General features: G+C 43.2%; 1 protein-coding gene across 1 annotated transcript in view; it reads left to right on the top strand.

Annotated features, from left to right (window-relative positions):
• Nucleotides 1-19,783, top strand: part of PRKAR2B (protein kinase cAMP-dependent type II regulatory subunit beta) — a 91,950-nt gene that overhangs the window by 61,788 nt on the left and 10,379 nt on the right. Inside the window, exons 4-6 of the mRNA XM_041774100.1 lie at nt 5,029-5,112; nt 13,593-13,699; nt 16,492-16,645. Of these exons, the coding sequence (XP_041630034.1) occupies nt 5,029-5,112; nt 13,593-13,699; nt 16,492-16,645 (345 nt within the window). The remainder of the gene's footprint in view (nt 1-5,028; nt 5,113-13,592; nt 13,700-16,491; nt 16,646-19,783) is intronic.

Genomic DNA, 19,783 nt, shown 5'->3' with positions numbered 1-19,783 from the left:
GAGAAGCAGAGACACAGGCAGAAGGAGAAGCAGGTCCCATGCAGGGAGCCTGACGTGGGACTCGATCCAGGGTCTCCAGGATCCGTCTCCTGAGCCGGAGACGGTGCTAAACCGCTGAGCCACCCGGGCTGCCCTACAGTGTTTTCTTTATAGAAAATGTCTCTATAAACTCTATTAATTGGTTTTCTAATTTTTTAAATTGAAAGACACCAGACATTAGAACAGCAGTTGGCAGACTTTTTCTGGAGCCCCCCCCCCCTTTTTTTTAACTGAAAAATTTCCTGTTTTCAGGTAATAAATACTTCAGGCTTTGGGGGCCATGCAGTTTCTGTCACAGCTACTTTGCTGTTACAGCTTGGGAACAGCCATAGATAATAGATAAATGGATGTGTGTGGCTGCGTTCTGTTAAAACTTTATTTCGGGCATCTGGCCAGCTCAGTTGGTGGGCTGTGCTTGATCTTGGGTTCGTGAGTTCGAGCCCCATGTTGGTTATAGAGCTTACCAAAACAAAACAAAGTAAAACACCAAACAAACCCCCCAAACTAAAAAACTTTATTTATGGACACTTGAATTTAAATTCATATACTTTTCATGTGTCAAGAAGTATTCATTCTTTTTTTTTTTTTAAGAAATATTAATTCTTTTGCTTTTTTTTCTCCCAGTCGTTCTTAGCTTAGGGGGCCATGCAAAAAGAAATTTGGCCTTTAAGCCAGTTTGCTGACCCTGGTTTAGAGCATAAATTCCATAGCCAGCACGCCTAGGATGAATCCTCACTCTGCAGCTTTGAACTTCCTGACACTGAAGAAATTAAATTACTTAGGCAAGTTCATTTTAATATATGAGATCATACAGTTTCTTTCTTTCTCTGTCTGACTTACTTTACTTTTTTTTTTTTTTTTTTTTTTAATTTTTTATTTATTTATGATAGGAACACAGTGAGAGAGAGAGGCAGAGACACAGGCAGAGGGAGAAGCAGGCTCCATGCACCGGGAGCCTGACGTGGGATTCGATCCCGGATCTCCAGGATCGCGCCCCGGGCCAAAGGCAGGCGCCAAACCGCTGCGCCACCCAGGGATCCCTTTTTTTTTTTTTTTTTTAATTTTTTATTTTGACTTACTTTACTTTAGCACAAATTATTACCTGCTTCATGGGGTCAATTACTAGGATAAAATGAGTTAATATATTTTAAAAATTTTTTAAAAGATTATTTATTTATATATTCATGAGAAACATACAGAGAGAAAGAGAGAGGGAGGCAGAGACACAGGCAGAGGGACAAGCAGGCTCCATGCAGGGAGCCTGACGTGGGACTCGATCCTGGGTCTCCAGCATCACACCCTGGGCCGAAGGTGGCGCTCAACTGCTGAGCCACCTGGGCTTCCCAAGTTAATATTTTGAAAGACCTTAAACGAGCACCTGGCACATAATAAATGCTGCATTAGGCATTTGTTTAACAAAGATTTTTATCCTGAAATCAGAAATAAAATTTCATAAAAAAAACAGTTATTTCTATGTAATAAAAATCTCATTTGGGTATATTGCTGAAACCTTAGTTAACTGGATGCAGGTCTTCTATGTAGGATTACACCAAACTAAACAGAAAAAAGTCTTTAGAACTGGGAGGAGAGCATTTCTTGAGCAGTTCGTTAGAGGACAGGGATACCAAAGCTGCAAAGATTCACCTGATTTCTGACTGTTAGCTTTCCAGAGCACAGCAGGATTTTATTTTTTTATTTATTGATTTTTAAAGATTTCATTTATTCATGAGAGAGACACAGAGACAGGCAGAGACAGGCAGAGGGAAAAGCAACCTCCCTCTGGGGAGCCCAATGTGGGACTTGATCCCCGGACTCTGGGATCACGACCTGAGCTGAAGGCAGATGCTTAACCACTGAGCCACCCAGGTGCCCCCAGAGCAGGATTTTAAGGCAGAGTCTGTAAAAAATCAAAACCTCTGGATACTGAGGAGTGATCGTGGGAGAGAGGACAGAGGGAAAACCGAAAGCCAGGAAAGCAGTGGACTACAGCAGCTGGTGGCGGGATTGAGAACCAGAATTTGAGAGTGTTAACTCATAAGATGCATATAGTAGGAGAGAGAGAGAAGAGGAGAAAGCTGTTGCATGAGGGGTTCCTACCGAGTGAATGGTCGGAGAAAGACCTAAATTGATGATAATTTAGGTGCAAGATGGTGCTAAGAATGATTAAAGATGACAATCTGGGTGATAACAGACAAACCTTGGGGCTTCCTGAAGTGGGTTACCAGGGGTCCAGAGAGCTGCAAGCTGGTGTGGAAGGCAGGAAATGTTTGTGGGATAAGGAATAAGGGACAAGGGGGCCGCTTGGTGGATGAGGGGGAGCCTGCTTCTCTCTCTGCCTATGTCTCTTCCTCTCTCTATAGGTCTCTCATGAATAAATAAATAAAAATATTTTTTAAAAAAAGAATAAGGGATGAGGAAATAAGTCTAGAGCCCAGAGCTGGCTTGGCTTTGGGGATTGGCTAACTGGGTATGCCATGTTTCTGGAGCATTTATGGGGGGCACATGAAGGCTGTCTAAATTGTGGTTTGCTGGGTTGCTCCCTAGGCTGTAGCACCTCTTGTCTCCAGGCCTAGAACATTATTTCAGCCAGGGTGCCATGGTCTCCCAGACCTTTTCTCTCTGAGGACAGAGCTGCTCAGCAGGCATTTACATTTTTTGGTAAAGATTTATTTTAGAGAGAGAGCACCAGGGAGGGTCAGAGCTAGGGTCTCCAGCAGACTCTGCACTCAGCGTGGAGCCTGACAGGGGACTCGACCCCATAACCCTGAGCTCACCACCTGAGCTGAAGCCAAGAGCCAGATGCTCAACTGACTGCACCACGCAGGCGCCCCTCAGCAGGCAAACATCATATGATTGCTAAGTTTGAAGTTACAATTGGAACGAGAAGTGGCTTTTTTTTATTCTATTAACCTTCCTTATTTGAAATAGGGAGATAGGAATTTTGGTTGGCATGATTTTTTTTCAGTGCCCTGATTTAAAAAGTTTCTTGTATGGTAAGCAGCAAGTTAGTTGGCACCAGGGTCTGCTCTTTCTGTGTCCCTATGTCATCTTAGAATCTAGATTGAGATGAATATTGATTGGACAGTAAATGAAAGTTTGCATATATCTTACCCATATTGGAAAAAATGCAATGACTTCCTCTTTCACTGGCTTATACTCTTTCGTGTGGTAAATAAATAGTACACATACATCATACCTTGGAGATATAGTGAGTTCAGTTTCAGATCACCGAAATAAAGCAAATATTGCAGTGAAGCCAGTCAAATGAATTTTCTGTTTTCCCAGTGCACATGTGTGTACTCTGTTTTAGTCTGTTATTTTTTTAAGATGTTATTTATTTGACAGAGAAAGAGAGCACAAGTAGGCCCAGCAGCAGGCAGAGGGAGAGGGAGGAGCAGGCTCCCCACTGAGCAGAACCTGACTCTGGGCTCCATCGATCGCAGGACCACAGGATCATGACCTGAGCCAAAGGCAAATGCACAACCGAGTAAGCCACCCAGGTGCCCCTGTTTTAGTCTACTGAATGTGCAATAGCATTATGTCTAAAAAACCAAAGTACAAAAAAAAACAAAAAATACCAAAGTACGTGCCTTAATAATATATGTTGTAGGGACACCTAGGTGCCTCAGCAGTTGAGTGTCTGTCTTTGGCTCAGGGCGTGATCCTGGGGTCCGGGATCGAGTCCCACATGGGGCTCCCTGTGTGGAGCCTGCTTCTCCCTCTGCCTGTGTCTCTGCCTCTCTCAGTGTGTCTCTCATGAATAAATAAACAAATCTTTAAAAAATATATATACGTTGTTGCTTAAAAAAAAAAAAAAACGCTAACCATCATCTGAGCTTTCAGCAAGTTGTAATAACTGATCACAGATCACCATAGCCAATACAGTAACAATGAAAAGTCTTGAAATATTGCAAGAATTGCCAAAATGTAACACAGAGACGAAGCGAGCAAATGCTGCTGGAGTCATGGTGCTCGTGCAGCGCTGCCACACACCATCACCCTGCGAACATCTCTCACCTGGGGCCAGGGACAGCGGAGCTGAGGCACCTGCTCGTCAGCTCCCACGGCCACTCTCTGACTGTGAGGGCAGGAAAAGACCGTGCGTGGGTGTCCGGGGAGGATGGCTCCACGCCTGGTGCTCTTGGGACTGTCTCCTGCTGCTCTACTCATTTTATAAACTACGAACGTTCATGAAAGAATAGGCCTTTGGTTCACGTTGGCTGAGCCTCCTGCTAGTCCAGAGGGACTCTGGGGAGTTGACAGGCATTCCCTTGGTCTTCCCCCTCCCGGAATGACACTTTAGGAAGAATATGCTACACTGGGTTTCTCTGAGCTCATTCTAAATCGAGCACACCAGGACTGTCGGGTTCATCTTTCCTCAGATTCACTCTCTCGGAATGGCAGCACGTGTTTACTTGGCTGCCTTCGGAAAACCACTCTCTGTGGGGGTAGTTGCATGCATTGTGCGTAAAAACGTACATTAACGTCTAATGCAATATATGGGTAAGAATTGGTTAGCTGCCAGAGACTGTCAGGTTTCAAAGGAAAGATGTACATCCTGAAAGACGATTGTACTCACCGACAGAGTATGAAACGGTGTTAAGGACATGAAGAGTATTAGGCAGAGTGCAGGCAGTCTCCAGGTCTTCAGCATAGCTCTGCGGCCTGTTGCCCTTTGGTATGTTCCCGAGAGCAGGAAGCTTTGGCATTTGTAGGGATTAGCCAATCACAGACCTTTGTAAAAGGAACTTGCTCATCTGGGGGAAACACTCCTTTGAAACATGTTCAAGTGCTCTCTGGGTGAATGTCCACCTCCCTGAGACAAGCCCTATCATTTTTCCTTGCTTAGTGGGCTGGTGGCTCACGTCTGGTCACCTGAAGTGAGCCTCAGCACTGACGGTTCTTCCTTCCAACATCCTACGGGGAAAATTTGTCCCTTATGAGTAAGATGAGTAGACTAATTTGTTTGTTACTTTGATGTCCTTTTAGATTATACACCCCAAAACCGATGATCAAAGAAATCGATTGCAAGAGGCTTGCAAAGACATCCTGCTGTTTAAGAACCTCGATCCGGTAAGCCAAATCTCAGTAACCAGAAATGGGTTGTTGGTTTTGTTTTTTGTTTTTTGTTTCCCGGTGTCTGGGTGAAGAACTGTGCAGGGGTCATGGATTTAACCCTCTTGACAAGCTAATGTCCCCTGGGATGATGTAAAGGCCCCACTGTGGGTGCCTGTATGTGCACCGGGTTGTCTTCTAGGAGAGCAGCGCTGAGCTCCTTCCAGCCAGGAGTAGGCAGGTCTGCTGGCGCTTTGTGTGGGGAAAACATGATCTCATCCGTCAAGGTTACTTGCTAGAAGCATAGCCCTGAGAAATGGCTCAGATGAAGAGAGGGTAGGACCTTGGATTCTTTGTACATCCAGCAGGAACCTGCAGGACGGCACAGGGCCCACGGAGGATTGCCTCTCGCACCAGCTAGTGATAGTAATTACATTTTAGTATACCACTTCCGTATTATTTGTATTTGAAAAATAACATTTCACTTTGCTTCAAAGGTAGAGGGATTTTTTTCTTCGTAAGGATTTTGAAATCTCTGGTCTTTGGTTCTGGATGTTTTTCTAAAAACCCCCTCTTTCAATATGAGTGAGCATGCTGTTCACATTTTGCCCTGTACTCTGACCTAAATGTTCTCTTCCTTCATCCTCAGATTATGCTTCTTTGTTGCTATGTGGTCATTTGGGTTGCCATGATCCTGCTGCTGTAACCCAAATGTGGAAACTGAGTCAACTCTTGTAGCTTACTCAACCTTTTTTTGATCAAATGCAGCATTTTACAATTTTCAGACTGATGCCCTAGACCATTAAATTAAGACCTACTCTTCTTAAGATGAGGTCTTCCTAAGTCCATTTTTATAAAGAAGAAGCTGTACGGTATTATACCAATACCATATACACTGGGTCATAGGACATTCTGAAACATTAAAAAAAAATCTTTTGTTTCTAATACCACATAAGTTTCTATCACATCCTCCAGGAACATGGATTACTTTTTGTGACTTTGGCGATCATTGTTTTAGGACCGGACATTACAAGTTTTGTACAGTTTGGCTCAGATCCTCTAGAATTCATACTGAGTTTGCAAAACTGAGAGCTCTAAATAATGGGGCTATTGCTTGTTTGCTCTAGTAATGGAAGATTAAAAAATGAAATTAGGGGGTACCTGGATGACTTAGTTGGTTAAGCGTCTGATTCCTGATTTCAGCTCAGGTCATGATCTCAATGTCGTGAGATCAAGCTCCAAGTCAGGGGCTCCGTGCTGGGCATGGAGCCTGCTTAAGATTTTCTCTCCCACTCTCTCTCTCTCTCTCTATCTTTGCCCCTTCTCTCTCTCTCTCTCTCTCCCTCCCTCCCCACTTCCCTCACACACACCAAAAAAGGAAATGAAATTGTGAAAATTTAGAAATTTAGGAATCAAACTGTTTCTTATAGTATTAAATACTAGAATAAGTGACTAAAGGGAATTTGTGAAATTTTGATGGGCTTCCAAGTAATCCCTCATCTCATTTATCTAGAATGATAATGACTCTGTGACATAAAGGACATTAAAACTATGTGATCTCTAATCATCTTCCACCAATAGGAGTCTAAATAATGATTAGTGGAAAGTTACAACTTTGTGTGTATGTGTGTGTGTGTTATTGGAATTAAACTAATTTAGTATTTAACTCTTTTCCTCCAGATACACACAGAAGACAGCTGTAAAATTAATTCTCAGTTTTACCCTTAGGAGTAGGCTTCCAGCTAAGGAGATTCTCTGTTTTTCAACTAGAACTTTACGTGGGAGAATTTCAGAGCTCACTAAATACATACAGTGCTGCTGCTGCTTCTTCTTTTTTTTTTTTTTTTAAGATTTTATTTATTTGATAGAGAGACCGCACAAGCAGGGGAAGCAGCAGGCAGAGGGAGAGAAGGAAGCAGATTCCCCGCTGAGCAGGGAGCCCTCATGGGGCTCGCTCCCAGGACCCTGAGATCGTGACCTGAGCCCAAGGCAGATGCTTTACCAACTGAACTGCCCCTAAAAGCAGTGCTTCTCACACTTTACTCTGCCTGTCCTCAGGGGATCTTGTTAAAAATGCTGTCTGGCTCAGTAGGTCTGTGGTGGAGCCTCAGCATCTGCATTTCTCACAGGCTCTCAGGTGAGGCCGCTGCTCCTGGCCCAGAGCCATGCTTCCAGTAGCAAGGACTAGAGCCAGACGTGGAAGGCTCTAGCTCAGGAGTTGGGTACAAGCGTGTGTTCTTTTGCTTGTGTCCTTTCCTGTTGAATCGAAGCCGTATCTCCATGCTGCAGCAGTGAGTGAACAGTGATCTTTGGGTGCCTGTACACCAAGTGATAAGCAGGCGGGGGGGAGAGCTGCCGGGGGGCCTTCCTGAGACGCTGCCCTCTCTGTCTCCTCTCCATTAAATTGATTTTTCTTGCCATTTCAACTTTAACTCTTTTAAAGCACCTGTGTAAATTTTGGATGCATTTGAAATAATCAAAAAAAATTTTTTAAGATTTCATTTATTTTTTTGAGAGAGAGAGAGAGGAGAGAGAGAATACACGAGCAGAGGGAAAGGGAGAAGCAGGTTCCCCGCGGAGCAGGGAGCCCGATGCGGGGCTCCATCCCAGGACCCCGGAGTCATGACCTGAGCTGAGAGGCAGACACTTAACCACCTGAGCCACCCAGGGGCCCCTAAAATAATTTTAAAAAGTTACCACTAGTATATCCTGGCAAGGAACATCTTAAAGTGGTTATTTTTATAAACAGTAAATATTTTAACCTTTTTTTTTTTTTTTTTTTTTTTGCTGCTGTGTTGAAGGTCTTTAATATATATGTTTTAAAGGCCAGTTCATGGGCAGTGGGAAGAAAAGCCAGTTCATGAAATTACCAAATTCATGAATTTTCATTGTTGATTTTTTTTTAAAGATTTATTTATTTATTTATTCATGATGGGGGCGGGTAGAGACACAGGCAGAGGGAGAAGCAGGCTCCATGTAGGGAGCCTGACGTGGGACTCCATCCTGGGACTCCAGGAGCGCGCCCTGGGCCAAAGGGAGGCGCTAAACCACTGAGCCACCCAGGGATCCCTAATTATTGAATATTTTATTGGAGAGAAAAGTTATATTTACACATTTGCTTCCAAAAGATCTTTCTTTCTTTCTTTTTTTTTTTTTTAATTGAGCTCAAACTATCTTGACTTACTTTCCTACTATCTCAATCCTTCTGGGAGTGATACAAAATTTAGGTAGGTAAAACTGTATTTTTCTTAACAGATTACTACCTGGGATTAGAAAAAAACCAAAAACCTCCCAAACATGGCAGATTGACGATTTTAGGTTAAGCTCATGTTTTAAACAGTCTACTAGTTTTTCACAATATACCTTTTTTTTTTTTTACAGTAACCCAGATGCATTTAAAGTGAATTACATATTCAACTCCAATAACCTGCTTATACAACAACTCCTTTCAGTTTGATGCCCTAACTGCTCACTGTGCTCCAAAGTCTATAGAAAGCCTTTTTAGGGATGCCACAGAAATACTTAGGGTTCTTGTCCTCTTGGAACTTACAATTTGATGAAGGATTCAAATACACACACAAAGCAGTTTGGTATAACATCGATAAACGCTGTAATGGAGTCAGGACACTGTGAGGATGAGGGTCTCTCGGGGGACCTGGGGATTCAGGAAGCTGGGGAGACCCCCTGAGCTGAGCCTCAGAACTTGACTAAGGAAGGAGATTGCTAGTGGAAGGAAAGTACAGGGAATGTTCTTACTGGAGCTTGCGCCAAGAGACATCCGTTGGCGAGAGCTCAGATGCATGTGTGCTGTGTCACAAAGGACCGTTCTTGAACGCCAGCCACCCTGTAGCATTGGCCACATATTGTGGGTGGTGGGAAGTCACAACTGAAACATTTTAAGCAGAGAAAGGAACAATCAGATGGGTCTGAGTTCACTGTGGTGGCAGGACAAAGGGTAGAAGGGTGGGAAATGGGTTTAGGGAAGGTTAAAAGGGGTTGGTTTCATTGAATATTCAGGATTGGCAGAAATTGGCGCTGTTTAGGGACCAAATGATCTGTGACCTGATGGAAAGGGTCTAGGATGACTTCCAGGGTCTTGCTGGAATGACCATGAGCTGGTACCTTTCTCTGAGATGGGAAAATTTGGCGAGAAGGGGAAGCAGTAATTACTAGCAAGAAGAATGATCTTGGCTTTTTACCTCCTAAGTCATCTGAATTCCCTGAAGTCATTGTTTAGCTTAGGAATCCTGCACCTCCTAGGCCTCCGAACAATTTTCCCAGGAGGGCTGTACAGTCATATGTTGAGCATAGCATTTATAATTATTAATCTCTTTGAAGATATTCTTTTCATGAATATTTTAATGCTCAACTCGGTAGGCCATTTTTCTTCTGAAATATTTCTAATTTGAGACAAACTGAGATAATTTTCCTATTCGCCATGATAGATTCTTCTACTAATGGAGAGTAAGTTGTTATTTTTGAAGGTAGAGACCTTTCACCGAGAGCTCAGTCCCGGGTTTGCATTCTGTAGAATAAGATGTAGATTTCCTGCAGTAGTTGTCAGTCATTGGGATAAGCCCCTGCATATTAAATATTTCCTAAGTTCTTTTCACTCTGTGCATAATTATGGGGAAATTGCATTTTGATTGATTAGAACAGACACCTGTCACATTGAGACGTTCTAGAAGAAATGATTGTTCTGTATTTTACCAGGAATTAGTGTTTTATGTAGCCGTGTGTGAATTCCTAAGCTTTATAAAGTTTTAAAATGCAGCTAAATACCAAGAAAAACAAAAAAAATTTACTAAAGCAGTATATATTTTTTTCTCCATTTGACATTTAGAGAAAGAGCTAATCAATAAGCCTGATATTCCCTCTCCATCTGGCCTAAAAGAGTTGGAATATGAATAGTAAGTGAAACAAAATATTAGTAAACCATTTAATCAAACTTCATAATTTTGATAGGTGACCATATGCTGCCTAGTTGATGAACTCATTTGGATAAAATGGTCTCTGTGGGGCCAATTAGCACCACATGCAGACAGCAGTGCTTCACGGCCACATTGGCTTCGTCTTCTGCAGGGGCTCCTGTTTCACAAGTAGGTGTCAGAGCTCACGCAGGGACCCAGGGAGGGGATGAAAACCACTTCCTGCAGGACCCGCCACCATCGTTCCTCCAGAAGCTTTGCTTAGCCAATGTGAAGATGCAATAGTATGTTTTCTGTTTAAATGGAGAACTGGGGTATTTTTTTTTTAAGATTTTATTTTATTTATTCATGAGAGAGAGAAGCCGAGACACAGGCAGAGGGAGAAGCAGGCTCCATGCAGGGAGCCAGACATGGGACTCGATCCCGGGTCTGCAGTATCATGCCCTGAGCTGAAGGCAGGTGCTGAACCGCTGAGCCACCCAGGCTGCCCAGAGCCGGGGTTTTTAATTAAAAGTTATAAGTCTGTGTGCCTATACAATTTATAAAAATCCAAAAAGAACAAAAGAGGAGTTGGGGAAAGGAAATCCCCCTTGTACCCCTGCCTTCCAGCAACCCAGCTTCTCAGGAGCCACATGCTTAGAGCATTCTCATGGGTATTTCTCCAGGTTCGTGTGATGTGCAGAGCAGGATATTGTTTTTTAAGTTTCAGTGGCAGCAAACTTTCCACAGTGTCCTGCCTCGTTCTTTTTACTTAACAATATGGCTGTATTCGTAGAGGTTCTGTATTATTTTAAAAATTATTTGTATTGTATTAGTTTATAAAGGTTGAGATTACTAATATTCATGTATTATAAAGCAAAACCAGGAAGACACATTAACCTTTTGCTGTTGTCTAATTTATTAAAATTGCAAATATAGCCAAGGAGGGCCCACAGCGTCAAAATAATACTGAAAAAGGAGAGCAAAGTCAGAGGACTCACACTTGCTAATTTCAAAACTTTTACTACAGGGATGTCTGGGTGGCACCATCAGTTAGGCATACAACTCTTGGTTTTAGCTCAGGTTGTGATCTCGGGGCTGTGAGATCAAGCCCCACGTCAGGCTCCATGCTCAGCGGGAGTCTGTTTGAGATTCTCTTCTTCTGCCCCTCCCTTTTTTCTCTCTAAAATAAATAAATCTTTTAAAAAAACTTCTACTACAGAGCTCCAGGAATAAAAACAATGTGTTAGTAGCATGGGCAGATGCATAGAACAATGGAATAGAATTGAGAGTCTAGAAACCAACCTATACATTTGATTTATATGTTTAATTTGATATTCATTTGATTTCTGATGAGAGTACCAAGACCACTCAATGGGGAAAGAAAAGTCTCTTCAACAAATGGTGCTGGGACAACTGGGAACCAAGTTGGATCCCTCCTTTACACTGTACACAAAAATTAACTCAAAATGGATCCAGGACCTAAATGTGAGCTCCCAAACTATAAAAACTCTTAAAAAAAAAAAAAAACCCACAAGGGTAAGTCTTCATGACCTTGGATTTAGCAGTGGATTCTTGGGTAGACACCAAAAACAGGAATATGAAAAGAAAAGAAGTTGGACTTCATAAAAAATAAAAATTTTGTGCATCAAAGAACAATATTGAAAAAAGTGAAAGACATCTACCAAATGGGAGAAAATATGTGCAAAATCCTACATATAAGGGCCTAGTATCTAAAATACATAAAGAACTCTTACAACTCAACAACAAAATAACAACCCAACTTAAAATTGGTCAAAATACTTGAATATAGACATTTCTCCAAAAAAGATGCACAAGTTACCAGTAAGTACATGAAAAGATTCTCAACATGGCTAGTCATTAGGGAAATGCCAATCCTGAAACCACAATGAAGTACCAGCCCAGCACCAATAGGGTGGGTATAATTTTTTTTTTTTTTTAAGAAGGAAACATAACAAGTGTTGGTGAGGATGTGGAGAAATTGGAATCCTAGTACATTGCTGGTGGGAAAGAAAACTGTTTAGGCGCTGTGGAAAACTGCTTGGCAGTTGCTCAGATAGTTAAACCTAGAATTACCGTATGACTCAAGTAGTTCCCCTCCTAGGGTTAACCCAGAAGAGTTGACATAAACATTCATAAATAGCCAAAAGGTGGAAACAGTCTAAGCGTCCAGTGATGGATGAATGGATAAACCAATCGTGGTATATTTACAGTGGAATATTATTCATCTATAAAGAAGAATAAGTTGGGATATATCTAGAACAAGGATGAACCTCAAAATGCTGAGTGAAATAAGGCAGATGCAGAAGGTCATGTTGTATGATTGTGTTGTGTGAAATATCCAGATTAGGGGAATCCATAGAGACACAAAATAGGTAGGTGGTGCCAAGGGCCAGCGGGAGGAGAGAATCGCAAAATTCCTGCTTGGGCACAAGGCTTCCTTTTGAAGCGATGAAAATGTTTTAGAACTAAGAAGTAAGTGGTAGTGGCACAATTTTGTGGCCACTGAATCGTTCACTTAACCGTGGTTAATTTTATGAGAAATTCAACCTCATGAAAAAACTGTGTATATATAAGTCATCTGAGTATTTTGATTTCCATTAGTTTTCATATTTAATGGCTCACATACACTTTAAGGGGGCAGTTAAATCAGCTGAATCAATCACTGAAGCACCTCCATGAAATCCCTGGGTTCCACAAAACCCAGTTTGAGAAACACCGAGCTCTCTTGTGTATTCGAGGGCCTTTGAATTGTTGCTGTATTTGTTCTGCGGAAAGATTTGTTTGTTCTTCACCTTTTAGTTTATTCTCACCAGCTGGAGTTTATCCTTAAGCCTTGTCAACCACGCTTCAGCAGAATAAAAATTTTATGTAATTTAAGTAGTTGTTGAAGAATAGGTTTGATGTTTCTGGCTTCTGTTTTAATAAATCTGTCCTAGGGAGGTGAATGGTTGCTTCTTAAAGAGAACCATCATGATAAAGAATAGTGTTTCAAATTTGCCATCATTTTTGGGTTTGCATATGTTTTTTTTTTCCTGTTCTGTTGTTTTGGGTTTAGTGCTCAACCAAAAGGATTGGAGGCAGAATTTGAATTCACTAGGTACTTAGGTAATCCCTACATAAATCCTAGTGATGACTAAAAATAGGGAAGTTTTATTTTTTTTTCATAGGGAAGTTTTAAAAACAGTTATCTTTAAAAGATATTTGTAGTAGTTCATTACGAACCTGGTCATTTTAGTTGCCAAGACTCTCTTTCATGTATAAGGTTTGTGGTGGTTTGGTGGTTCATTTTTTAATATATTAAACTGGGTGATCATTGCACTGAAATATTCTGAAGTAGCTAATTATAATTACTTTCATTCAGGTACTGAATATGAAAGGAAATCTATAATCTCCTTTGTTAGGTGGTAAGGACAACTGCACTGTGTATTTTTTTTTTTTACAAGACTTAATGGCAGTATGATATTTCTTTTTATTTGAGCTGGTTCACAGAAATACAAAGCTGATTACAGTCAAGAGAACATATCGTAGACAAACATAAAGATTGTATCTTTTCTCTTTAAAAAATAGGAACAGATGTCTCAAGTGTTAGATGCCATGTTTGAAAAACTGGTCAAAGAAGGAGAGCATGTAATTGATCAAGGCGATGATGGTGACAACTTTTACGTGATCGATAGGTAAGTTTCGCGTAACCTCACTGCTGAAATGTAAGGAACCGTCCCTGTGGAATCTCAGTGGTGCTTATAACAACTGGCAGATTAATATTCGATAGTTGCTGTTACCTCTTTAATATTCACTAGCTTTTAATACTCACCGTTCCCTCTTTATTCTCGTTACTGTATAAAAGGCACAGGAAGCCCGCTGGGAATACGTGTGGTGAAACCACATTAGATCATGGAAAGAGGCGCATAGTTTATAGAAGAAAGGATGATTTTGGTTAGTTCGATCTATAAATCTCAGTCATTTACTGTGAGCTGCCTCACTTATTAGCTTTGGCTTGAGAGGATGCCTGCGACACTTCGAAGGCAAGCAGCGCACAGCATCTGGGGTGTTGAATCATATAACTCAGTCTGTTCTTTTTTCATTAACTATAAAGTAAAGCATGCTCATGGTAGAGAGGGGAGTTTATGCTCTTTCCAGAAATTGTTTATGCATTCTTGTGCATTAAAAACATTATAGAGAAGTTATTTTGAAACATTGTAGAGAAATTATTTTATTTAAATGAGAAGGCATACACCATATTGAAAAAAGTGATTTCAGAAAACCTGCGTTGTGCTTTACTTCGTCAAAGCACAGTGTGCTTTAAGCGATAATTAGGTTAAGAGCCCCAAACTGTACCAGGGGAGCGGTCTGAACAGAGGCTTTATTTCTTCACTTCTGTGAAGTGATGCTGAAGTGTCCATGAGACAGTCGGCACCCCCGGCCCCTCCCATTTTGGGTGCCACACAGGTCGTCTCTCAGCCGGATTCCCTGGGTTGCATTTGCTTCTCTGGGTGGAGTTGTACTCAGCTCTGAGCCATGCGGGAAATCACACCCCATCTGTCTGCGCAGCCTCATTTCTTGACTTGGCTCTGTGGTTGTCGTCTCTCCTACATCAGCAGTCATGCACGCTCTCCGCGTGCAGGGTTCTCTCTGAGTCCTCCCTTCCCTCGTCCCTAGTGCCGTGGTGACCCCGTAGAGCTATTGGCAGGGGCTTCAGGTGAGCCCTCTGATTTTAGCACAGCACCCCCATTGTCCCATATGTAAATTAAAGCCTTGATTTTAGAATCTCTGACAGCTTTCATTGGTGAAATTCCCTCAGCTGTTCCAGCGTATTTAACTGTAGGGGTGTATGGGAGACCCAAATATGATAAAAACTCCCTTAACCTCTCCCTGTTCAGTTAGATCCTAATCACCCATTTGACAGATGAAAATTCCCAGATATGCAGAAGTGACGGGGGTCCGTGAAGTCCTGCCAGCCCGGCATGCAGGTCTCTTGGCCACTGTTCGTGGTCTTTCTGTGGCTCCACTCTGCCCAATGCCTCACGTTGTCAGGGAAGAAATGCATATGAGAAGGTGGTACAGATTTTAGACGGTGTGCTTGCAGCTGGTCTGGGAGCTCATTTTACTTCTCATTAGCACATTTGTGGTATACTTTGTTCTGTTCAAAGTAGAAAATGTATAAAATGGTGTTAGTGCCAAAGTGGAAACAGCATCCAGAGAAGAATTAGTCTGCACTTGAAAAAGAGTCATGAAACCGTCTACGCATGAATATAAAGTCAGTCATTCTCTTATTCATTAATATCTTTGTGCAGTATCTTGTGTTTTTTGCTTTTGCTGTATCTTTACCATTCATAATCCTTTCCTAATCTTAAAATCCCCCCCCCCTTTGGTCTTTGTTAAGGGTTTAGCCAACAGAATAAAAGCCAGAGTTTCTGCTGCCTGCCCTCCCAGGTGTGTCAGCAAGCCTTGAAGCCATGTTCTCTGATAAAACACGGTATATGGGAAGAAGACAGCCCTCCACAGGAAGAATGTAGTTCTATAGATGCAAGAGCTATAGTGTATGTAGGACAGGGCCATGCAGAATTGAGTATTGCTTGCCTAGACTATGAACCCAAATAAAAGATAAGCATAGAATAAAAAAAGACCTACAAAAGGACCAGGATCAGATATTTACTCTGAATTTCTACCCCTTTTTGCTTCACATTGGGGGTCAGTCTACATTAAAGCCCCAGATGACATAAAAAGCCAGAGAAAATTCTTTAGGCTCTGAGGCTATGTGGTCTCTGTCACAACTACTTGGCTCTGCTGTTGTGCAGATCTGTGATCAAGAAGGCAAAAGTGGACCTATGTGTTTGTGTTCTAGTAAAACTTTATTCATGAAAGCAGGCAGCCGATCCATGGGCCATGCTTTGCTGGCCCCTCCCTTACACTATAAAAGAGGCTTGTAAGTGCCGTCCAGTAGTCATGACCAAATTGTTAGAGCCATATTCTTTTTTTTTTTTTAAAGGGTTATTTTCTTCTGACTTCAAAAGTAATACATGTTCATGTAAGACACAAAAACTCTTTAATTAGTGAACATCCTAGCATCCTTCACTGTTCTTACCCCGAGATAACCAGTCAGCTGTTTCATATATATACATTCCCTCAGAAGGATGTCTGTGCATGTACTGTTTGGTTGGAATCATATTTTTTAATCATTTATTACAAACTTCTATTTAGTTTCATCTCATTTTCACCCCCCCCCCCCAAAGGCACATGTCCGGTCCTTACCATAGTCTAGCTGATGGTCTCTCTTCCTGCTTGTCTGGCAGGCACATGGTTGGCGTCTCTGGTACATATCGATGCTCTTTTATTACTTGCCATCAGAGGAGAAAGGGAAGCCAGAAAGGAGATTTCATTGCACACTGGTCTTCTCTGAAATTATGTTTTATTGTCATGAGATTTGACTTGAGTTACTTTTGCCTCTTATTTTTCATCTGCCCAACAGAGGAACATTTGATATCTATGTGAAATGCGATGGTGTTGGAAGGTGTGTGGGTAACTACGATAATCGTGGGAGTTTTGGTGAACTGGCCTTAATGTACAATACGCCCAGAGCGGCTACAATCACTGCTACCTCTCCTGGTGCTCTGTGGGGTTTGGTGAGTGAAATATTTGTTTGACCTGCGTGTTATTTGTAAAAATCGTTACCGCAAAAGCCAGGCAGCTAGAGGATTTTAGTTCTAATAGGTGGATTTCTTTGCATTCCTCATCAGTCGTCAGGGTATTTATTAAGCAACTACTCGATGCTGAACTTTTGGGTGCTGGGTTAAATCTTCATGTTCTTTTCCCATTGAAGTCAGGAATAACCTACTGGTCCTGGGAAAGATACTCAGATCCAAAATGCTTCCCCCACCCTTTTTTTTAAGATTGTATTTATTTATTCATGTGAGACAGAGAGAGGCAGAGACACAGGCAGAGGGAGAAGCAGGCTCCCTGTGGGGGGCCCGATGCAGGACTCTATCCCAGGACCCCGGGATCACGACCTGAGCCGAATGCAGATGCTCAACCACTGAGCCACCCAGGTGCTCCCATAATGCTCCTCTTTTACCCAGCCTTCACAACTAGCCACCCAGACAAGGGAACAAAGCCTTCAGTGGTATTATCTATGCTTCCTCAAGTGGGTCCCCCTGACCAGAAGCATTGAATCTGTATCACCAGGGCATTTTACTAGAAATGCAGATTCTGGGGCCTCCACGTACTGATGGGGGCCCATTGAATCAGCAGCTCTGGAGATGGGGCCCAGTGAGCTATGCTTGAGCAAACCCACCACGTGACTCAGATGCATGCTAGAGTTTGAGAAGCCTCCATAAACAGATCTCTTGGTGTGCTATAAAATGGTAAGCACTTCACACTGCAAAGCATCTGGGTAGAATCAAGATACTTGATGCCTGTGTTTCTCACCTGAATGCCTGCTGGGGGTGTGTGGGGTTACGGTGCTGAGGCCCCACCACAGACTAATTTAATCAGACTCTGCAGGGATGGGACCTACCTAGGCTTTTAAAATAAATTCATTAATGATGATATTTCTACAGGACCTGAAAATTGATTTAAAGACATTTGGGTGAGGTGGGAAGGGAGATTTCTTTTCAAACATGATACCAGGATACAGGGTAGCTGATTCTGGAAACTGTTTAAGCTGGTGCTTCTCAGACTCCGAGGTGCTTACGGATCACCAAGAATATAGTTAAAATGCAGATTCTGATTCACTGGATCTGGAATGAGGCCTATGATTTTGCATGTCTTACAAGCTCCCGGGAAACCCTAGTGCTCCTGTGCCCAGAACACACTTTAAGCAGCGCAGATTTTAGGGCATGTTTGCAGTACATGTATTTTCTTTTTAAATTGTTGGAAACGGCCCACTGTGTAGTTTTCGACGTGCATCTATTGGATTAGTTCTCTCAAAAGTCCTTTTGTGGAAGGAGGAGAGGTTGAGATAATGGGAAGTCTGTTGGTCTGGGTCCCAAGGACTGTAGCTTCACAGAAGTAACACATTCCTCTGTGCGGACTCAGCCATTTAACTCTGAAGTGGACTCAGCTGATAAAAATCTCTTGCTCGGAAGAACCATACACACCGCACAGCGCTTCGTATTACAATCCGGCGGTTTACTGTTCCGTAGTAAAACTGTGATGAGTCACGTTTCAAGTCGTGCAAGAAAAATTGGAATTGTTTCACACGAGAGGAAACTCGTCGTCGTTTGGCGGGTTCTGAGGACCATCAGAGACCAGAACTCCCCAAGCCAGCAGAGTAGAAACCCCAAACCAGAGCCGGCGAGGTCCACAGGCCGCGATCGCCAGTGACCGGAGTGGTGGGCTCGGGCTAGTCTCCATGACCCCCCGTTCCGTGGCGTCAGTTAAAAATTCAGTCGTTGCGATGAGGTGGCCAGGCCTGAGGGCCGCGCCGTCAGGAAGCCGCACGTCCTAGGGACAGCGTGACTCGCGTGGCAGGTTGGCCCCTGTGACGGCCCACGGCTCGCAGCTTTGGTAGGAGCCTCACCCAGCGCTTCCCGCGTGTGTGGACACTTAAGCCGCCCCCTGGGATTAAGCACCTTCGGAGATGGTGACCCTTCTATGCGGGTTATTAAAGCGGGCACTTTGTGGCGATCACCTTGGGGCGGGTGAACTTTTTAAAAATTAGAATTTGGGCAGCCCGGGTGGCTCAGCGGTTTAAGGCCTGCCTTCGGCCCAGGGCGTGATCCTGGAGTCCTGGGATCGAGTCCCACGTCGGGCTCCCTGCAGGGAGCCTGCTTCTCCCTCTGCCTGGGTCTCTGCCCCCCCCCCCCCCGTGTGTGTGTGTGTGTGTGTGTGTATCATGAATAAATAAATAAAATCTTTAAAAAATAAAAAATAAAAATTAGAATTAACATCTCACTTAATGCTTCACGTGTTTTTTCAGAGTGACCCCCCAAACTCCCCTTTTTCAGGGAAAGTCGAATAGAAACAATGTTTCCCTCGATGTTTCCCTCTTAACGGTGACGCAGGGGGCCCTGGCACGGAGCGCAGGTAGAAAGAGGAGGGTCCCGAGAGGAGGGCCTGTCTGCCACCAGGCCTCGGTCACCGTCACCGTCACCGCCACCACCAGGCCAGCCGCCGGGGAAGCGCTGATGCGCGAGCCCCTGCCCGAGCCCCTGCCCGAGTCCCTGCCCGGGACTCAGGCGGTTATTGCGGTTATTGCGGTGCCTCCTGAGGACACGGGGCTTTCTGGATTTTAATCGTCTGTCACAGCGGGTGAGAAGAGGTGGGCCACTACCAAAGGTTTTCCCGAAGCAGATCCCTCCTCCTCGTGGTTAATTTTTAATCCCTGCGCTCTTTCTAGTCTCCTCTGCCTTGCGCTCACCTGTCCGTAAAGCGTAAAGCTCCCAGGCTGATTCTGCAGCAGAGCCCCTTGGGGAGCGTTGATGACCTGTCAGGTTAAGGAGCCCCACATGCAGACGTCGTCATTGGAGTCCTTCAAGTCTCGGGTCTGAGACTCTTTTTTTTTTTTTTTTAATACCACAGCTGATTCTGATGCAGACCCACGCTTGGAAACTAGTTCAATAATTCTACTAATTATCTTGCAAATTTGTCTCTTTCAAAAAAATCATTTGGATTAAGATGCCAAATTATAGCCCTTGTAAAACTGTAATAAACCACATTGGGGAACAGGATGTTTGCTCTCCTGGAGACTTCCATCCACGCCCGCATTTTTCTCCATCCCACCAGTTCAGTTAAATTCAGCCTCACTGTGTCGGCACAGTAAT

Source organism: Vulpes lagopus, chromosome 11 (genome assembly GCF_018345385.1).
Source record: "Vulpes lagopus strain Blue_001 chromosome 11, ASM1834538v1, whole genome shotgun sequence".
Classification (NCBI taxonomy): Eukaryota; Metazoa; Chordata; class Mammalia; order Carnivora; family Canidae; genus Vulpes; species Vulpes lagopus.
Note: the sequence above shows the minus strand (reverse complement) of the source record. Positions and strands in the feature narration are given on the sequence as shown.